The 20,528-nt window shown below is 35.4% G+C and overlaps 1 protein-coding gene across 12 annotated transcripts in view; it reads right to left on the minus strand.

The window, feature by feature from the left end:
• BRD1 (bromodomain containing 1) overlaps positions 1-20,528 on the minus strand; it is a 77,847-nt gene that overhangs the window by 26,300 nt on the left and 31,019 nt on the right. For 10 of the 12 annotated variants that reach the window (XM_030013341.2, XM_030013344.2, XM_041123258.1 and 7 more), the window contains 6 exons: positions 19,007-19,163; positions 12,459-12,590; positions 8,918-9,046; positions 7,791-8,103; positions 6,733-6,993; positions 3,011-3,499 (listed from right to left, as the gene is read on the minus strand). In XM_030013341.2, the coding sequence (XP_029869201.1) occupies positions 3,011-3,499; positions 6,733-6,993; positions 7,791-8,103; positions 8,918-9,046; positions 12,459-12,590; positions 19,007-19,163 (1,481 nt within the window). The remainder of the gene's footprint in view (positions 1-3,010; positions 3,500-6,732; positions 6,994-7,790; positions 8,104-8,917; positions 9,047-12,458; positions 12,591-19,006; positions 19,164-20,528) is intronic. The other 2 variants (XM_030013352.2, XM_030013354.2) reach the window with 2 other exon arrangements.

The following is a 20,528-nucleotide window of genomic DNA, read 5'->3' on the forward strand; positions in this document are numbered from 1 at the left end:
TTAAGTACGCAAGCGTTAGAGTCTTCCTTTGAACTTCTTCATACAAGAACACATATGAGTGACATGAAAAGGGAAACACCAAGGAGTGGGTAAGGTGAGGGACAAAACAAGGCATCCTTAAGTAACGGCAAAACCCCCGCATTGGTTATGAATAGGTAAGGAAGAAGAAAGACGTGACGGCGCAGCTCTTGACCACTTAAAAATTTCAATGCTTTGTATATTAAGCAAAGTCCTTTTAAATGACTTTTTTCCTATATCCACTGTAATTGAGGATATTTAACATTTCTACCAAAGAAAATTGTGCAATAATAATTAATTTTCAACTACAGTGACTGCTCTTGAAGCTGCTACATCACAAGAACACATGTAAGAAGCCTGAAGCACACTTTTTCTATCATGGTATGGATTTGGAGGGAAAAGTTAATGTCTGCTGAATTCTTCTGAATAAAAGCATTTTTTATCAGCAGCATGAAATTAAAATTTTGTGAAAAATAACCAAATAGAAAAAAAATATATGTATTACTGTATACATCATCTCATTTGTTTTTATCAGAACACAGACATCTGCATGAATTGACACCAGCTTGCATATGCAAAAGTAAAACAATTCAACTGGTTTTAAATCTTGGAAAGCATCTGAGGTTTGTGCTGGTTTCCTGCTGAATTGTGGCTCAAAATAGCTGCCAACTGCAAATTGCTTAAATTAGCGGAGACACAAGTTTGGAAATAACATGAGGAATAAAATCTCCAACGTGAAAGCAAAATGTTTGGTTGCAAATGGAAAAAGAATCACAGGAATAAAATTTGATAAGCTGACACATCTGTATGAACCATATATGCTTAAAAACCCACATACTATTAAAGAATAACTCAAACAACTTCAGGTGAATTTAATTTGGCTAAAACATTTCGATTCACATACATAGTCTCTTCTTGAGCAAACAAATAAAAAGTTTAAATATAAATGCCCCCTAAGTATTAGTTCTACATACATTTAATTCTGTGCATATCTTCATTAGCTTCAGGAAGAGGCTTCAGAACTTTATTTAAAAATTAGAAAAATAAAATGTTTTAACCTTTTGGATTTTATTCCTGTTACTAGCCTAGCTATTACATTAAAAAAAAAAAACCCTAGAAATTCAGAAATGGGAAAAGTACTAGAATTAGAAGAAACTATCCATAATTGTTTGCATTGGGGTTTTTTTGTTTGTTTTGAAGATAATCAAAAGCATATTTACCCCACATACACCTAACTCCACAGAGAAAAGGAACAAAATGATAGATTTTAAATATACTCAGAAAACTGGGATGGGGTTTTTTTGGTTGGTTTTTTTTTTTTTTTTTTTTGTGTGTGTCAAGAATTAAGTCAAGTTTTCCTATGTAATAAAAACATTTTTTTTCCCCAAAGAAACAATTCACAATGTTTAAGATAAAAATTTCAATGAATTAGTACTAATTCCTGGTGTGATCTAGCACAAAATGATTCACTGTGTGTGTGATAAAATGCAATCTGTATAAAGGTACACAATGAAATTATCTAGATTAAAGACCCATAAATTGCAGTATTTGGAAACCAAAGCTTTTTATATCATTAATGAAGATTAACTCATTTCTATCATCACACTAGCTTCACATGATTCCTACTTCAGAACTAAAGTACCAGATCAAATCTACGTGCTCTTTCCAAGCTGTTATGAAAAGAAATGGAAACCGGGGCTTTCCAAAGAGGCGAAACAAGTAAAGAGACAAAAAGACACCCCCCTCCCCGAATCTTACTTATCACTTTCTCATGCTATGATTCCAGCATTAGAATAATTTTCCTCCTCACTTGATCATTTAAAAAAAAAAAAACAAACAACCCCAAAACCACAACAAAACCCCAAAACACAACCAAAACCAACAGCAAAACCAAACAAAAACGCCCAACCAACCAACAAAAAAACCCCCAAACCCAAAACAAAACAACCAACCAACCCTCCTTCCCCCGCCAAGCCACAAAAACCCCCACAAAACACACAAATGGCTTTTGGAGCACATCGTCACAATAGATGTTCAAATTAAATTCCTGTATCTTTCATTCAAAGACACAAAAAACCACATGCTGTTTTCATACCTCTGTAAGGGTTATCAACATGACAAAGAAAAAGAGTATTTCTTTCAAAGGTAATATAAAAGTCATAGCAATGGACATGGATAATGTTACGGAAATATACTTAAGTAATTTCCTTATCCTGCTGCTCTTTCTCAAAGAGGGTTTTATTCAAACTTCTCCAGTAAATAGCATTACGGTTTGCTAAGAAAAGGTGTAATTAATGTCTGCAACTGTACTGCACCAACATATCAAGATAATGGGGTTTTTTTTAACGTTTTTTAGAGAAGTCTCATTAGGATTGCAATCTTACATTTGTTTATTAAAATGCATAGACTAAATAAAAGAAACACAGGAAATATGATTATACTTTGGGACTTTAACACTTCCATAAATACATGGGTATACAAAGCACTTCATACATAGTCATCAGTTTCATAACATCAAAATATGCTTGGAGTAACACTACAGCAAAATGAGGTCATACATGGAACATATATTTTCCATGCTCCTCCTTATAAGAGTTCTGGTTTTGGCAACATAGATAAAGTTTCCATATAATTTAACAGGGAATTTCCAAAAAAGTAGCTGATTCACCTTTCCTATTGGTTGCAACAAAAGAAATACAAAACAGCTTAAAAAAAAAAATTAAAAAAAATCACCCACCCATACACGTAAACTTGAAGATTCCATTGCTAAAGTGAAAACTGTGAAAAAGTAAAACTTGGTTCACTAAGTCTAAGTGTGTAGGGCCAACACAAAAATGAATCGGTAATTTTCTGAACTTTAACTATTCAACTATGAGGAAAAACTGTTCCAAGTGCTAAAATCTGAAGATTAACAATTACATGTATGTCAAAAAATTAACAGGTATGTTAACTTTTGAGATGCATCCATTCAAATAAGTTTTGTAACATTTACCTGTATCCAAGCGCTTTACAGGGGACTCATCATCAACCTCAGAATCTCCACATGCACTCCTTGATCTTTTCCTTGGGTGCAGAAGTGTCTCCAACCTTGGAAGGACTACAGACAAAAAGGTTTTGGTCCCTAGCTGTGGAGAAGTTGGCTGGGTTTCAGTGTTCTTTGCAGACTTTTGGGGGCTTATACTTTTCGATTTGCAGAAGAGAATGGATGTACGTCTGTTTACATCAGTTGATGACTCAGCTACAGCAGAAACAGTCGACTCATTGAGATTACTGTCAAGTAAGTGTTCTGGAGTGTGTCCATTTATTTCTTTCTGAATGGAAGTGCTATATAATTCATTATCAAATTTTACTCTTTTGTAAAGCTTACTCTGCTCTGGATTGAGTTCTACTGGTTTGAGGGTTGGTGGTTCTGAATTAGTCTCCAAGTTTGAAGGAAGAGGTAATGCATCTGATGGTTCAAGTTTAGGGGGAGATTTATCTCCTGAAAAAATTATAAATAGAGTGTGATTTTTGAAAACCTGTAGTTATAAAGTCTATTATAAAACTCACTATAAATGTGCAGCCCACCAAATAAATTGTTGTTTGGAAACAAAGCATAACATTTTAAAAACAAACCTTGTCTAGCAACAATCTGTCCTAGTTAATAGTTCCTAATTTTATACTGGGAATGTAATAGGGATAGAAAAGTAGGCGTTTATCGTTGGTGTTAACAATTTACACCTGGATGAATACTTTTTACTTCTCATGCAGTTATGTTAGTTTCATTAACTAATAACTAAGAAATCTATTTTTTTAAATAGAAAGTTGGGGTGGTGGATGATTATCTGTTAAATGCAATTACACTGCCATTCAAGTAAAATTTTTGAAAATATACATTTTTATCTATGTCACCTTATCAATATTCACCTTACCCACCTAAGACAAATTTTATCAGATAAGCATTAAAAAAAGTATTTGTAACCTATCTACTAGAGTGAGCTAAAAAGTGTTATAAAATTTATAGAAAGGCAAGATTTGCAAAGCTATTTGACAGTTGTAGATAGAAGTTTAATCTCAAAAAAAAAAAAAAAAAAAAGGGGTGGGTGTGGGTGGAAATCCCTACCCCCACCCCCGAAGTCTTGCAGCTTCATTAGCCACTAGTTGGCAAATACACACTTGACAATGCAGACTTGATAGGAGAAATCAGAAAAACCACCCTCTACCATTTTTACTTCCTTCCTTCCTTTTTTTTTTTTTTTTTTTTTTTTTAACATGATCATGTTCCAGTCAATTCTAGTAATTCCATGCTAGGAAAAGACAACGAAGATATAACTGTGAGCGTATAAAACTAGTTTCAGTCTTTCATCCCAAGTGATGGGAAAGAAAAGAAACATTCTACTGCTGCAGCATTCTCAAATAAAAGTAGAAGCACTTCCTAACCCGTAATTATCAACTCAAAAAGATGTTAAAGCCTTCTTTCCAGCTTCCAAAAGAATCTTTTAAAATATAAACTAATAAGAAGAAAGAAGATGCTTATTCTAGAGTAACTGTATGAGACTGATGTAGTATTTATGCTATCACATGAAATTTTAAAATTTAGTTAGTTTCTCTACGTTACCTGAAAAAAGGGTGTAAAAACCCAAGGGTTTAAGCCCTGTATCTGTAGTGGATTAAATATTATCTCTACACTGTTTTGGTTCAGCAATGCTTACTTGACAATTAATGACTTCTAAGTGCAGAAAAATCTCTGCCCCATTGTTTAAGGTTTAATCAAACAATAGCATAGTTCATATTAAAAATATATTGTTAAAATAAAGTGTGATGATGCCCACATCCTTTGAAGGCATACAAGTATTAGAATTGGTAAACAGTATTTCAGGAAGACATTTAGAATGAAATTTACAGTCAGATAAGCACATTTGAAGTACCACCAATTAAAAAAGCCTGTAGTTTAGAATGTCCAAAGTGACTGTTCTTTGTGAACAAATCCTGATTTTCTTACAATTAATTAGAAAATATTCACAAAAAGATTTAAGCACAGAAAAACACCTGAGAACTATTTAGACACTAAAACCTAATTTCATGGGGTTATTCTGGTACCATATTTTTCACATGATCATAAACTGAAAACAGAATTGCCAGGGGGTAATTCACAGCTCTTCTAAAGTCAGCTCCTGTAGGTAATCCTGGGCACAGGATTCTACTACTTCCCTCATCCTTCTCTGGCAATTTGTTTTCTTTACTCCTCTAAGTACCTTCCACTTCAGAATCGAAGTTTGAACTAATGACTATTACTCTTCACTAGATCAGAATTCTAACAAAGCCAATCAACTCTGTATCATGCTCTTCATTATGCTTTTTTTAAAAAGCATACTGTAAGAAAACAACTACTGCTCACTTTTTGACTGTTTTTTGCACAACAGCTGCAGTGAAAGGCTGTGTCATAAAAATGTTAAGCTACAAGTAAAAAAAGTGTATTCATTATCTGCCAGAAACTACATTCCTAAAGAACTATATTCAGCAGCATCATCACTTGGAGATTTATTAAAAAAAAAAAAAAAAAAAAAATCATTAAACATTTTAAGAATACTTAATGGCCTCAGAACAAGATAAGCTTGCTGATTCACGTACACTTTTGCTACTACTGTCGTTCAAATCTTTAGCAAGTTATATGTTTGAAAAGCATTCTCAGTCACAACTAAGAATTAAACACCAAGTTGCTCTTTGAATGGCAGTTAAGGAAAGTCATTTTATTGACTTCACCTTTCAAAAATTTTGATAGCATCAAGCTGCACCAGACACAGCCTGTTTTATTTATTACTACGCTTCCACTTTCCCTTGAGCTCTTTCCTCCTCCCATTCAATGCACTTACACAAAATGAAACACGTCTCTAACTCTCCTACAGAAAAATAGGTTAGCTTTTTAGAGAAGAGCTGATCATGAAACAAACTCAATAGAACCTTTTTTTTTTTGAGAGACTAGATTTTCTTTGCCTCATTTAAAAATGAGCAATAAAGACATCAGTAACTGATTTAAAAGCTAAAAATGCAAATACAATATTCAACTGAAATATAAAGTTAGGTCTTTCTAGTATATTGCTCTCATTGAAATCAATGGGAATTAGACAAGAGTAGATGCAGTTCTAAGACCAATGTTTTGAGGAGGAAGAGAAGCGCAAGGAGAAGGGATGGTTAGATACAGCTGACTTAATTCTACAACGTTAAGTTTGTTAAGTCTTATCAATAGTTAGCTTTATTTAAAAAAATAAATAAATAAAACCCCAAGCCAAACCTACCCTCCACCCTCGCCAGTCTGGAGCAGAGAACAAAAAAGCTACAGAAGGCAGTACAACAGCCAGAATTTTCAGCACCACTGACCTAGGCTTACATGATCCTTAGTACATATTTTGGCATTTAAGTGGATTTCTGAAAGTACAAAGATATTCTCCACTCAGGCATTTCCAATTCCTTTTTGTATGAGACTGTTTTTACTTTCATTTCTTAACACCTAAATTTTTAAAAAGCCTTGCTACTGTGGAAAATAATGGAGGGAGGTTTTGTTTAAAAAAGATAATTCTCCTATTCTTAAAATATTTGTTGTGATTAAGTGGCTATTTGTCCATTTAAAAACTAAATATAATATTCATTTATTACACTCTTTAATTCACATGATTAAAGCACCTGACTGAAGAGGTTCAGAACAGTACTGATTTAAACATGGTTTAAAAATCTTACCTTCTTCTTCTCCGTCTTGTTCTAATGCTGCACTTTCTTCTTCAAAACTTCCAATACCTGATTCTATTTGAGGAGCTTGGTTGTGTTGCTGACTTAGCTTGTTGCGAATAATGCTGATTTCTTTCTTTAACAGCTTTGCTCTTTTGCTCCTTGACCCACTGGATTTCATCGCACAGGTGAGATCAAGTTTTTCTAGCAACTCTCTCAGCTGTTCTTCCAAGGACATATGCGCTCTGTTTGCAGGATTCAGTAACCTATCCACTGAAGTCAAAATACACATAATTGAAAATGTGCGTTTGCCAGAATATTTCCCAGAATAATAATACCCACAGGAGAAAAAAAAAAAATAAAATTCACTTGCCAAAATTAAAAAATGTCATCAAAAAGCTACTTAGATTACAGTCTTAGTAGCTTCACCAGTGAAGAAATGTTGAAACAAATTCCTACTGTATAATTACTATTCTTCTTGATAAGCATTTTGCTCAAGAAAACTAAGTAGCAGAGCAAGAATTAAAAGGTCAGCAGGAAGACATAATTAATCCTTCCCACCCTAATAGATGATATCCTTCTTGTCAAAGGGCAAGATTATGGTTATAAAAGAAATATGTTAATTATTCTCCTTTACTGCCAAAACCTCAGAAAACTGATGTGTATGTCAAAAGAAGTCATTTTACTTCCTAGTATTACAAACGTGCTTGATTTTTTAATTCATTAGGTTATTTAAGAATATGCTTAAGTTTATATGCACTGGTAGTCATTTTCCATGACTTACAAGCATATATAATCATGTGAAAGGAAGCGCTCAATTTAAAAACCTTTTTTATGTATCTTGTGAAATTAGGCTCTGGCACTGACCAAATCAGAATCTGGATAACACTGTTTTCTAATGACAGATCTAGTAGAATACAAACATTTAAATCTTTCAAGCAGTGTTTTTCACGGGGGCAGGAAATGTAGTCAGAAAACTGAACAGCAACAATCTCAAACATCTGTATGGAATCTACACACTGTGTGTAATGAAAAATGCAACTTTTAAAAATAATCCAAAAACATCTTACCATCTTCCCAAGAGAAAGGCTGGGGTGACTCAAGTTTAGGCCGTTCAGGTAAGTGCATTCCAGTTTCATTATTATAACCGATTCCTTCAGCATCTCGCCTAGCTTGCCTGAGAACTACACCTCCTTGATCTCTTAACCGCACTGCAGCTCTATAGAATATTGTATCTTTTGCATTGTATTTCATACAGTTATCTATGATAAGATTGAAGTCTTCTTCAAACTCACTGAGGTTTTTATAGCCTTGAGCATCTAACCGTTTTCGCATGGTAGAGAAATCCATAGGGTGTTTAATATGATCCAAATAGTCTGGAACCTTTGAATAAATATTTAAAACATGAAATGGGTAAAATTATCTTATTACAGACAAAGTAACATTAGCTATTAACTGATCCACATTTTTTAACATATTTTGTAACACCTCAAATCAGGAACTTCAAAATGTAGCTTAGAATTGCACATCTTCATATCGCAAACATTTGCACTCCAACAGAAGTTTACATATTACAAGATTCTGCATCTTAGGTAACAAGTTGGAGCTCTACTAACAGATGGTGAAACTCCGTGATTTTAGAATTCTGTGGTTTTATGTACATACCATACATGTGTTTATGCATAAGCATAAACACATGTATTTATACCTATGTACACATATGTATGATATATACACGTGTACATAGTATATGCACACATACATATACAATTTATATAGACGTGTCTACATGTTATTTATACATGTGTATATGTTGTATATGTATGTATGTATGCACACACACACACACACTCTATCTAGTTTCCCAGTGAATGAAAAGGAATTTCACCTGCAAGTAAGAACACAGTATCCACATTTCAATATTTAAGACACCCTTTGGGTTTGCTTTATCAAATAATCTTATCGCAAAAGATCAATATGTACCCATGTTATTCTGTACAAGTATTTCCCAGAAATTATTTTGGTATATGAGCATAAATAGACTTTCACAGGAGTAAGTCATAACTCATAACATAAATTATCAGAATAGAGATTAAAAGGTAACACTGCTCCCAACTCTGCATGCAACGATTTGTTTCTTGCACTTAAACGTCACCAAGTCAAACCTAAACATAAGGAAATACAGCTTAAAACATACCTCTTTAAGGTTCACTGGCTGAGCAAATATACGAGCAGAATCCTTTTCCTGCAGCTGATCCAGAACTGATCGCAGAAGTACAGTGAATGGAGTAAGCTGAAGTTCCATAGCAACCTGCTCAATCTTGACCTAAAGAAGAGATAGTTATTCAATTGAGCATTTTTCATTAAGAAACTGTTTTAAAGTTGTTTTGCAGCAATAGTACTTTAGATATGAAACACAATATATTTAAGTAAACAAGTTCAATGCTACCTTCAGTATCATCAGTTGGCATTTGTCTGACATACACTTTAAGCTGATGACTCATTCTAATCCCTTCATTGTAGACTCAACTTCAACTCCAGCTCCTCAGAACTCACATTTCTATTTTATCTATAACTTTGTTACATTTTTTAACTGTCTTTTCTTTTAAAAGGCATTACATAAGAACAGCTTCATATTTTGCCAACAATGCAAATATAAGAACAAGAATTTAAAGGTAACAAGTTTAAAATTAAGTTTCAGTTGTAGTGCCATGTTCAAAGTGTAAAAAGAGAATTTGATGAACATTTACAGGCTATGTAAGACCAAAACAAAGAGTAATTTTAAAGACAATGTTCTACATAAATTCCAAGAAAATAATTCTAAAAACCAGAATCAACAACACCTTCAAATACTTGATCATCCATCAGAATTTTCATTATTTTTTACAACATTACAACTCCTCTATAGTTTTATTTTCAGGCCATGTAAAGTTCTCATCATTGAAACAATCTTGCTATGGTAAAAATAAATTCTTAATGACACATTAATGGGGCGTGTGTATATACACACAATATAAACATGTAAACAAATTATACACACACACATAAAATACATGTGTATATATAGTAACACATAATACATGTACATAGCAAGTGATATGTGAACGTACAGGAATGATGCATGGAATTCCAGAAAGCACTCAAGAATTACAAACTGTATTAGCTTGCAATGAATGTTCATAGCTTGCAAAAAGTAAAAATGGAATGGTGTTTTTATAAATTAGGACAATTACAACATTCATATGGGCAAACATTTTGCTTTCACAGTTTTCATATAAAATGTTATCTTTCTGCATTATCACTTCCTCAAATCTCTTCTCCCAGCAATGTTAACTCTAAAATGTTGTACAACTTACATGCAGGGTTTTTTTTTCTTTTCTTTTTTTTAGTGACATTAAAGTGCTACTCAGTATAGGCACATGTATTGGGAAAACCTGAAGAGATCAAATTTTCTTCAGTTCTTCAGAAACCAATTGTCTTTGCAAGTCTAACGGAATGGCTTGTTAAATAGTTTCTACACACCAATGCATGCAGCATGGCCAACAAACAGGGGCTGGAGGCCACCATACCGCTGGAAAGCTATGACCTAGCTGCCATTACTGAAACTTGGTGGGACGAATCCCATGACTGGAGTGTGGCTATCTATCGATGGCTACAGGCTGGTCAGAAGGGACAGGTGAGGAAGGAGGGACAGGAGGGTTTCTCTGTGCATCAAGAAATAGATAGACTGTGAAGGTGTCTCTGAAGAATAGCCACGAGCAAGTTGAAAGCTTACGGGTAAGAATTAGAGACCGAGGCAATAAAGGGAACCTTGTGGTTGATGTTTACTACAGGCTGGCTGATCAAGGGGAGCCTATTGATGAAGCCTACTTGCTTCAGCCACAGAAGGCATTGCACTCGCAGGCTCTCATCCTGCTAGGGGACTTCAGCCACCCTGGCACCTGCTCGAAAAGTAGCATAGCAAGCATGGAGACTCCTGGAGTGCACTGAGGATAACTTCTTAGGCCAGGTAATAGCCCCACCAGAGGGGATGCGATACTGGACTGTTTGGTCACCAATACAAGTGAGCTAATTGAAGACATCAGGATTGGAGGCAGCCTGGGCTGCAGTGATCATGCAGTGGTGGAATTCACAGCCCTGAGGGATGCAGGTCAGGCAAAGAGTAAAGTCAAGACCCTGAATCTTAGGAAAGTAAAATTCCAGCTGTTCAAGGAGTTAGTGAACAGGACCCCCTGGGAAACTGCCCTCAGGGACAAGGGAGCAGAACAGAGCTGGCAGATCTTTAAGGACACTTTCCATAGAGCGCAAGAGCTCTCAATCCCCAGGTGTAAGAAATCAGGAAAGCAAGGCAAGAGATGAGTCAAGACCTGCTGGTCAAACTAAAGGGCAAGAAAAAAATGCACAGGCAGTGGAAGCAGGGACAGGTATCCTGGGAAGACTATAGGGACATTGCCTGGTTGTATAGGGATGGGGCAAGGAAGGCCAAGGTGCAGATGGAGCTGAACTTGGCAAAGGATGCAAAGAATAATAATAAGGGCTTTTACAGGTATGGCAGCCAGAAAAGCAATGTCAGAGAAAGCATACCACCCCCATGAACCCAACTGGCAAACTGGTAACAACAGATGAGAAGGCTGAGGTGCTCAACTAATTTTTTGCCTCAGTCTTCACTGGCAACCTCTCTTCCCACACCTCTCAAGTGGATGGACCTCAAGGCAGGGACTGGGGGGAGCAAAGTCCCTCTCACTGTAAGAGAAGATCAGGTTCCAGACCACTTGACAAACCTGAACATACATAAATCTATGGGACCTGACAAGATGCATCCCTGAGTCCTGAGGGAATTGGCTGATGTAGTTGCCAAGCCACTCTCCATGATACTTGAAAAGTCATGGCAGTCACGTGAAGTCCCTGATGACTGTAAAAAAGGAAACACTGCCAATGAAAACAAGGCCAACGGTATCCTGGGCTGCATCAAAAGAAGTGTGACCAGCAGGTTGAGGGAGGTGATTCTGCCCCTCTATTCTGCTCTTGTGAGACGCCGCCTGGAGTACTGTGTTCAGCTCTGGGGCCCTCAGCACAGGAAAGACATGGACCTGTTGGAGCAGGCCCAGAGGAGGGCCATCAAGATGATTGCAGGGATGGAACACCTCTCCTATGAAGAGAGGCTGAGACATTTGGGGTTGTTCAGCCTGTAGAAGAGAAGGCTCCAGAGAGACCTTACTGCAGCCTTCCAGTACCTAAAGGGGGCTTACAAGAAAGACGGGGACACACTTTTCAGTAGGGCCTGTTGCGATAGGACAAGGGGTAATAGTTTTAAACTAAGAGAGGGTAGATTTAGACTAGATATAAGAAAGAAATTTTTTACGATGACGGTGGTGAAACACTGGCACAGGTTGCCCAGAGAGGTGGTAGATGCCCCATCCCTGGAAACATTCAAGGTCAGGTTGGACAGGGCTCAGAGCAACCTGATCTAGTTGAAGATGTCCCTGCTCATTGCAGGGGGGTTGGACTAGATGACCCTTAAGAGTCCCTTCTAACCCAAACCATTCTATGATTCTATGATAATTTTATATATTTTAAACAGTTTGCATGAGCACATGCATGTACGTATGTTTCTTGATCCTACATGAGGATTAAAAGATGAACACTGCAGTCTTTCTGTTGCAAAAACTGTGTGTGAGAACACTTAAACTATCTTTCCTTCAGAAAAGTTTCACCAAATTAAAAGGTACTCCATTTACCTGTTCTCTTTTTAATTTTTCACGTTTACGTATAAGTTCAATCAACAAACGTGCTCTTTCAAGATCATGGCGCAGCCTTTGCCAGTACTTCAATTTTTCTTTTAAGGCTTGCATTTCTTCATCATCTTCTCTCTAAGAAAAGAATCAAAAGGTTTTTATGAAATGAAAAATGCTAACCTCTTTCTATAAGCTAGCTTTATGCAATTACAGAATGTATTCACAGGAAAGGAGAAACTACTGTCTTATAGCTACAGCACTTGGTCATAAGCTTCATACTGCAACAAAAGAGGATATCTTCTAGAGTTTCTCAACCATCTAGCTGAAAACAAAATCTATAAACTGGGAAGCAATCCTATGATGAAGGCTATTTACATAAGAAAATGCAGTATAGCAAACAGCAACCCAGCAGTATAACAATTTGCAAAATAAGATTCAGTATTTTCACATCAAAATCCAAACGAGGTGAACATCATCAGCTTCTTCAGAAACTCAAGTGTCCACCTCCACCTCACCCAGCAGAATTAGGACACACTTGTTACAGAACAAAATCATTATGACTTCTGAGGACAGGAAATGAAAAGCAGTCTATTAAATAATATAGTAACTTCAAATGGTACTGCAAATGGGTAAATGCAGTAATACAACCTTTCAGTGAATGGATGAAAGAATTTAATTCACATATTTTTAGGAAGTAGTGTTTAAACAATTGCAGTATTTAGTTTGATTTGTACATACAGAAAACAGAGACTTTCTTGTTTGTTTTTACTATTTTTCATAAGAAAATGGATGATATTGGAATACTACCTATAGTATTCAAATGGTATTGGTAATTTGCCAGAAACAAGGCCATAAAAAAGTAAAAGTCCTGATATTAGTACCAAGTACACAAAAGAAACATCTGCTTTGGAAAATTATTACATCTAAAATGAATATTTTATAAAAGAATCTCAGAAAGCGATTCAAAGCTTTGTATGCTTGCCTGTAACTAGCATAACGCAATACATACTTGATAAGTAATTGTCGTGTTTTTTTTTTTTAACTAAAACAAACAATAAATTCCCTATGTTACAAAAAAAAGACGACAGAGGAATAAAGAAAACTGACGAAGCAGATGAACGATAATCAACATTACAAATTGTTACACACAAAGCAAAAAACCTCCTTAACAGAAAGATAATTTACAAATATCATAGGTCCTCTAAAGGAAGCTTGTGCAATTTTTCAGACAAAAGGTTCTAGAAATAGAATTGCAAAAACTGGCAGTTTACAAAAATATCTAAGAGATCTGCAAGCACTATGAATCTATGATCTGCATAGAATTATTGCTTTATAAACTTTGTAAAAGTAAAGGCAAGTAGCTGTGGAAGCTATGAAATTAGCTTTATTCAAACCTCTGGGTTCACTGAAGTTGAAAATCCTTAACTATCAACTATCTCTGTATTACAATATAGCAATCTGGAAACAACAGTTTGTTCCTCTTTTCAAAAAAAACCACGAAAAAAAGACTGAAAAATTGTAGCTAGAAACTTCTAGTTCTCTTTCCTAATGACTCTTACTACTAACAGTTATCATTTCTTTTAAGGAGTTAAGTCTTGACTTAGACAAATAATTGAACTGCTGAGGGTCAGAATAGACCAAAGTAAATTTTGACAGAACAAATAGTAATAAGCACATTTTCAATTCCTTAAAATTCTCAGAGACTCACTGAATTAGAAAGTCTACACTGCCACTAATTGCTGTTCTCCTTCACCCATTCATCTCTAAATACAGATCCCATGTGTGGAAAAGCAACCTAACTGTTAACTAACACAGCTATACAATTTTTTCATAGTTTCACTGTTTTTCAGGACCAAAATTAAGTTGTGGCTATTGCTAAAAGTGGAAGGCTTGTCCTCCCTTTGCTTGTAGCCATTCAGAGTCTGCTCTTTTGCCCTATGTAACTGCATAGTTCATGAAACTGGGGAACTGATCCTGCTGAAAGCTAAGTCAACAAAACCATACTAGTTTTAAGGGTGGGTCAGGAAACTTAAATACAGCAAGAAAAAAAATGTTATTTGTTACACCAGGTCTTGGGGTAGTTCATTAGAGACTTAAGTATTTGGCTAAATCTGAAGGTGCAGTTGCACTTCAAAAACAACCCCAAATATTCTTCTAGTTGAATCAGTTGTTTGACCAATTTCATTTCATAAAATAGGCAGGTAGGTGTAAATCTGCAGATTTGATCCAAAGTATCAAGAGCACCTTGTTTGCTTTTTTTGTGCACACACACCCCCCCTTCTTGAACATCACTCTGGCTTGGTGATGAATAGCAAGCCTCCAATTTTTGGACACTTCTATGCAAAGTAATGTTGGCAGACATGGTTGTAATAGCCAAGATAAACCCGCTTTACCCTAACCTGTTTATTACCTGACATACAAGAGATACCTTAATTAGATGAAAAGATCCAGGCAAGCTGAAAAGAGCATGATGCACTGGTTTCCAGTATCTAACTAGTAAAAACTTAGATGAAGTTCAAAATTTTTAGTTTTCAAAAGCTTTCTGACAAGGAAAGTTTCTATTAACTTCCTGGTAAGGAGTTCTTCTTCCAAATCTTTCTTTCTATAAAGAAGCCAAAAACTTTCTTCTGGCTGACAACACAAGAAAAATTTAGAAATAAACTGTGATATTTTCTGATGGACTTAGTTCTTGCTGAACACCAAATACTATCTAGAAAAGCTAAAACTGACACATTTACTAATACTGAGGGAAAAGGGAAACACTTCTAAGTCTGCACACAGAACCTTCACCAACTGAGAACTGGTCTTCCGCTCCAACTCCCATCATGAGTATGTTAGCAGTGTCTGCATACCACCAGGAATAATTTTCGTGTACCAACAGATCACTCCTTACTCTGGATGTGAACACATGAGGACAGCCTCACTCCCTGCAGGCACCGTAACTTAATACGAGTCAAACAAAAATAGAATTACAGTGATGAAATTGGATCTTGATCAATACAATTATTTTTATTAAGACCCTCTGCTGGCACTTGTATGCCAATCAGTCAAAATCATTTAGTGGTTGCAACTTGTGTTCTTACTGAAATCTTCAGTGCAGATATGAACTTAGTCACCAACACCTTCTACTTTGTTTCTCTGAACAGCAGTTTTAAACCAACCCCACTACAGCAGCAACAAGCTACTACACTTAAATTTCATGCCTTATTTTTATTCAAGCATTCTTTAAGTACAGAAAAAAAACTAAAATAATGGGGATGTAAATTTATTAGAGTATTTCCAATACCTTTTCTGAATTTCTAGGTGGAGAGAGAAATGACAGTATAAACCATTCTTTCAGAGGGTTCCTTGGCTTACATACTACCTCACCATCTGCAGGAACAAGATCCTCTTCCCTGGTTTAGAACTGTTACCTGATACAACATCAGCTTCAAAAGCATATCATAACTGAGCTCTGAAACACGTTCATTAGGAAGTAATTTTAAATCATGCACGCTTCACCCCCTGCCAAATTTGTTCTAGTAAAGAAACATTAGAGAGGGGATCAAAACCACCTTCCACTAGGCATCTATCCTGAAACCATTGTCAGGGGTTTGGTCATTTCTTTTCCATTTAAATAATAATGATAATTTAAAAAATTCTCCTCTGAATCTGTATTACATCAGTGTTTATGTTCCTTTGATTGATTGAAAACCTATTTAGGTTTATTGACATTCTGACCTCTCACATAAAATAAGAAGTATTTTCCCATCTAGACCAAAATGAATAAAATAATCATCTATTTCTCAAAAATTTTGAGGCATTCTCACAACAGTTATGCCACAGTTGTTTATTAAAGTCTTCATTATGGTTTGGCTTATACTTGGAGTAACAAAGATGACTAATGCATCAAATGCATTGCAGTTATGACTACTTTAATAGGTATTATAAATATATATTGAAGATGCTATGCAGAAGACACAATGTCATAGACAGGACACTTGCTACTTGGTGAAAAGCACTACCTACGCATTTTTCATCAACAGAATCATTTAATACTCGGCTTTGCTTGAAACTTGCTTTTTCTTTTCAAAAGACAAAGTTAATTTCAGTTATAAGTTTTTAAGAATGAAGTCGCAGAAGTGCCCCAGTTTTTAATAAACCAATGTTTCCAATTAATTTAGAAAACATTTTAATTACTTTCTTACTTAAGACTAGTGCATAGTTCTGAAATTAGAAAAGGAAGAAATAGTGTTTGTACAGGAGTGCAAAGAGGCAAAGGGCTTTTAAACAGCTCCTAAGGCTTATTTTATTACAATCAAACATCAATTATAAGAATCGTTTTATTTTGGTAGTTACTATTTAAATATTTGGAAATGTTGCAGTCTCATCATGCCTTCTCAATAGGAAAAGTACTTTCCAACTACCAACTAGCAAGTGTAATTTTTTCAGACACTAACTATAATCTAGGTCTATAGTGCCACACGAGCCCCAGACTTTTGTGCTTGATTTTTACTATTTTTTAAAGAACTCAAACTCATTCAAAAAGTCTACTATCTGAATAAATTAATTTCAGCTATTATTAGGTAACTGCCAGGCATCACTCATCAGAATAGAAACTTCTCATACAGAATTAAAAGATTAATCTGAATTTAAAAGCAGAATACAAAATATTTTAGAGAAGTTACAACCCAAATAATAGTATTAAAATGGATTAATACAGAAGCAATGAAAGAAAGATAAACAAGTGGCCAATTTATAGTCAAAGTTAATTCCACCTAAAAGGAATCCACCCAAATTCCACCTAAAAGGAATTTGAACATCTCAGCTATGTGGAAAGGCTGAGAGAGCTGGGACTGTTTAGCCTAGAGAAGAAAAGGCTCAAGGTAGGGAGGGGTGAAGGGGAATCTCGTTGATGTATATAAATACCTGAAGGGAGGGTGCAAAGAAGGCAGAGCTAGATTCTTTTCAGTGGTGCCCAGTGACAGGACAAGAAGCAATGGGCACAAAGTGAAAAACAGGAGGGTCCCTCTGTACATCACAAAACACTTCTTTTTTTTTTTAATTTTTACTGTGGGGGTGACCAAGCACTGGCACAGGTTGCCCAGGGAGGCTGTGGAGTCCCCATCCTTGGAGATAGTCAAAAGCAGTCTGGACACGGTGCTGGGCAACCTGCTCTAAGTGGCCAGCCCTGCTTGAGCAGTGGGGTTGGACCTGATGACCTGCAAAGCTCCCTTCCAACCTCAACTGTTCTGGGAATTATTAATTACTTTCATGAAAAGCTAAGAAAAGAAACACACACAGAAAAATGACAGGTCAAATAATTAGGAAGCAGTGTTGACCATGGTATTTTTATGACTACATCAATTAATGACTTAAATCAGCAAATAGCAATGCAATTCAAACAAAAATAATAGTTAAGTTTTAAAGGGGAAAAAAAAAAAATCTCAATTTAATATAAATAAATGATTATACAATGCATTCTTAAGTTCTAGAGGCTATTTTACAGGAATAATTCCACTGGAAGTCAAACACCTGGAGAACGGAAAGAACACAGCCAACTACATTTCAGTTCAATTAAAAGAGTTAACTGGGATGCACTAAGAACTTCCACACCATGATGCTTCACAGTATTTCAAGGTCTACACACAGGGATCCATACACAGAATTCAGAAAAGAAGTTTTAATTATTTTTGAAGCCACCCAGTGACTTTAAACCAAAACAGCAAAAGACCTGCCAAAACCTCTAATGTCACTGAAGAGCTGTTCACATTACGAAGATGGGAAGCAGCGTTCGTATTACAAAAATGGGAAGCAGAAGAGTACTGCTTTCCGAATCTGATACACACGTGGAGTGATTGGTTTTCAGCAATTCTGACTGGTAAACATGTACAACTTTAACCAGCCTAGACGTATTTTAGCTAGGACGAGTTTTACTTGAACAAATTATCAGCATAAATTTATGCTTGCCTACAATCCCACTTAACTATGTCAAAAGTGAAACTGAAAGTTGAAGCAGGTCTTTGAACTTCATCAACAACTTGCTCTTTGTTCTATTATTACCAAACAAGGTGGGCAATAAGGATGTAACTAGAAAACTGTAAATTAGCATGTCTAAACTGTACTTTGTAAAAATCCCTGTTTTTCTCAGTTATAAGTGTCAAAAATGACATCTGCTTTGCACCTTCTCGTGAATTTAAAATAAAATTTATTTTTTATCTTACTAACTCAGAGTACATTGAGGAATGAGTTTCAAAAAACCCACGATACTACTTAACAAACAATGGTATTAGGATAGTTTTGGTAACAGTATTTTTGTGAAACATTTAAGCAAAACAAAAGAAACCCCCCCCCCCCCCCCAAGTTTCCCCCCCGCCACACATCGTACAAATTAAAAAGGTTTAGATAATGCCCAATTTCCAATATAGGTCATATCACATAAGAATAAGGTATTTACTTAGTCCTGAATAGGAGGAAGTTTTCAGTCCACGCTATGTTTCCTGGTTAATTTTTTACTCTATAAAATAGAGATTTTCTCATTTCTTCTTACAAGTAAAAAGTGTGTCACATACCTGTTGTGTGTTTCTTTGTGACTGTAAACTGGACTGCAGCCTTCTCAACAGAGGAACACCATTCCTAGACAGTCTTTTAAGCAACCAGTAACTGTGCACACGTTCAACAAACTGCTTCTTCCGCTGAATGGCCACCTGATTCATAATCTTATTTAATCTACAATATGGAAAAACTGATATTGTATTTTTCACAGCAAAGCATAAAACATATTTGTCTATGGAAGTTAAACATCATATATTTATGAATGTATAACATAACAACAGCAGTGATCACCGTATTACTAATTTCTTTCAATGACATCCCTTTCAGTACAATTATTTCTAAGCAGTAGATTACCATCAAATACCTCTGCTTGACACTAGTTTCTACCAAATATGTTAAGATACTTTATAAAGATAAAGGGTATCAATTTTTTCATGACCATTATCTCAAGAGCAATCCCAGATTAGGGCTGAGAATAAAGCTTTATGTGCATTTCAGAATAATTTTCCTATTGAAAATAACATCAGAAATAAAGCTGTAAATCCCTACAAAAGTTTTCACATCATTTGTTGCTGTCTTCACACAGAATTAGTGTTTATTTTAAAGACAATACTTCTTCAAACTTTTTACATAAAAACACACAACAAAGGACTTGTATTACTCATCTACTAATATTAAATTTTTGGTAAATAAAGTGAGCAAAAATGTAAAACAGAAGAACACTTATGATTTTACCACACATATGATGAAAATATGCACACAGAAAAGATGCAAGAGAGGATGACACAAACAGTTAAGCAAAATATCTTGATTAAAAAAACCCAGTATTTTCTCCAAAATTGTTTTTTAACAGATGCAAATACTGTTGGCATATACTGTTTACAAATACTCTAGGAGATTGCTATATGAACACCGCATGCAACAACCTTGACTCATTATTTAAATAATGACACATTAAAATGTCCAAGTCTCACACACAACACTAACCTCTCAAAACTTACATTCAAAAAAAGTTTATCTGAAACAGATCTTCAACCCTCTGTGCCTACAGTATCTTGAAATCACAGCAAAAAAATTCCAAAAAAAGTTAATCGTTGTAGAATGAAAAGGTTTTGTCTTTGTATGATATTGCAGGGATTTGTCACTGGTGGCAGCCCTTTCAAAATTAACACAAGATGCCCCAAGGCACCAATCACCTGTATTGTTAGGGGGATTGTTCATTCATTTGGGGGCAGAGGTGAGGTGGAGAGAGAAAAAGAATTTCCCTGAGCTGGGCATAAAACAGTTATAGAAAGGACAATATCAATGAACAGAAATCTGTTAATTCTTCACTCAGTATATTACTACCCATAGCAAAACTCTACAAAGGACAGTAGTAGGTTTATCAGAGATGCTCCAATAAAATAGGCAAAATAAAATTCAAGAAGTGTCTGATTTGTAGAGCACTACCACAAAGCATTTAAATAAAAAACATGAATGTATACACATATTAGTATTTTTCTGCTTTTTCCCTTTTAATATTAGGAATAAAGCAGTTTC

This window comes from Aquila chrysaetos, chromosome 5 (assembly GCF_900496995.4).
Source record: "Aquila chrysaetos chrysaetos chromosome 5, bAquChr1.4, whole genome shotgun sequence".
Taxonomy (NCBI): Eukaryota; Metazoa; Chordata; class Aves; order Accipitriformes; family Accipitridae; genus Aquila; species Aquila chrysaetos.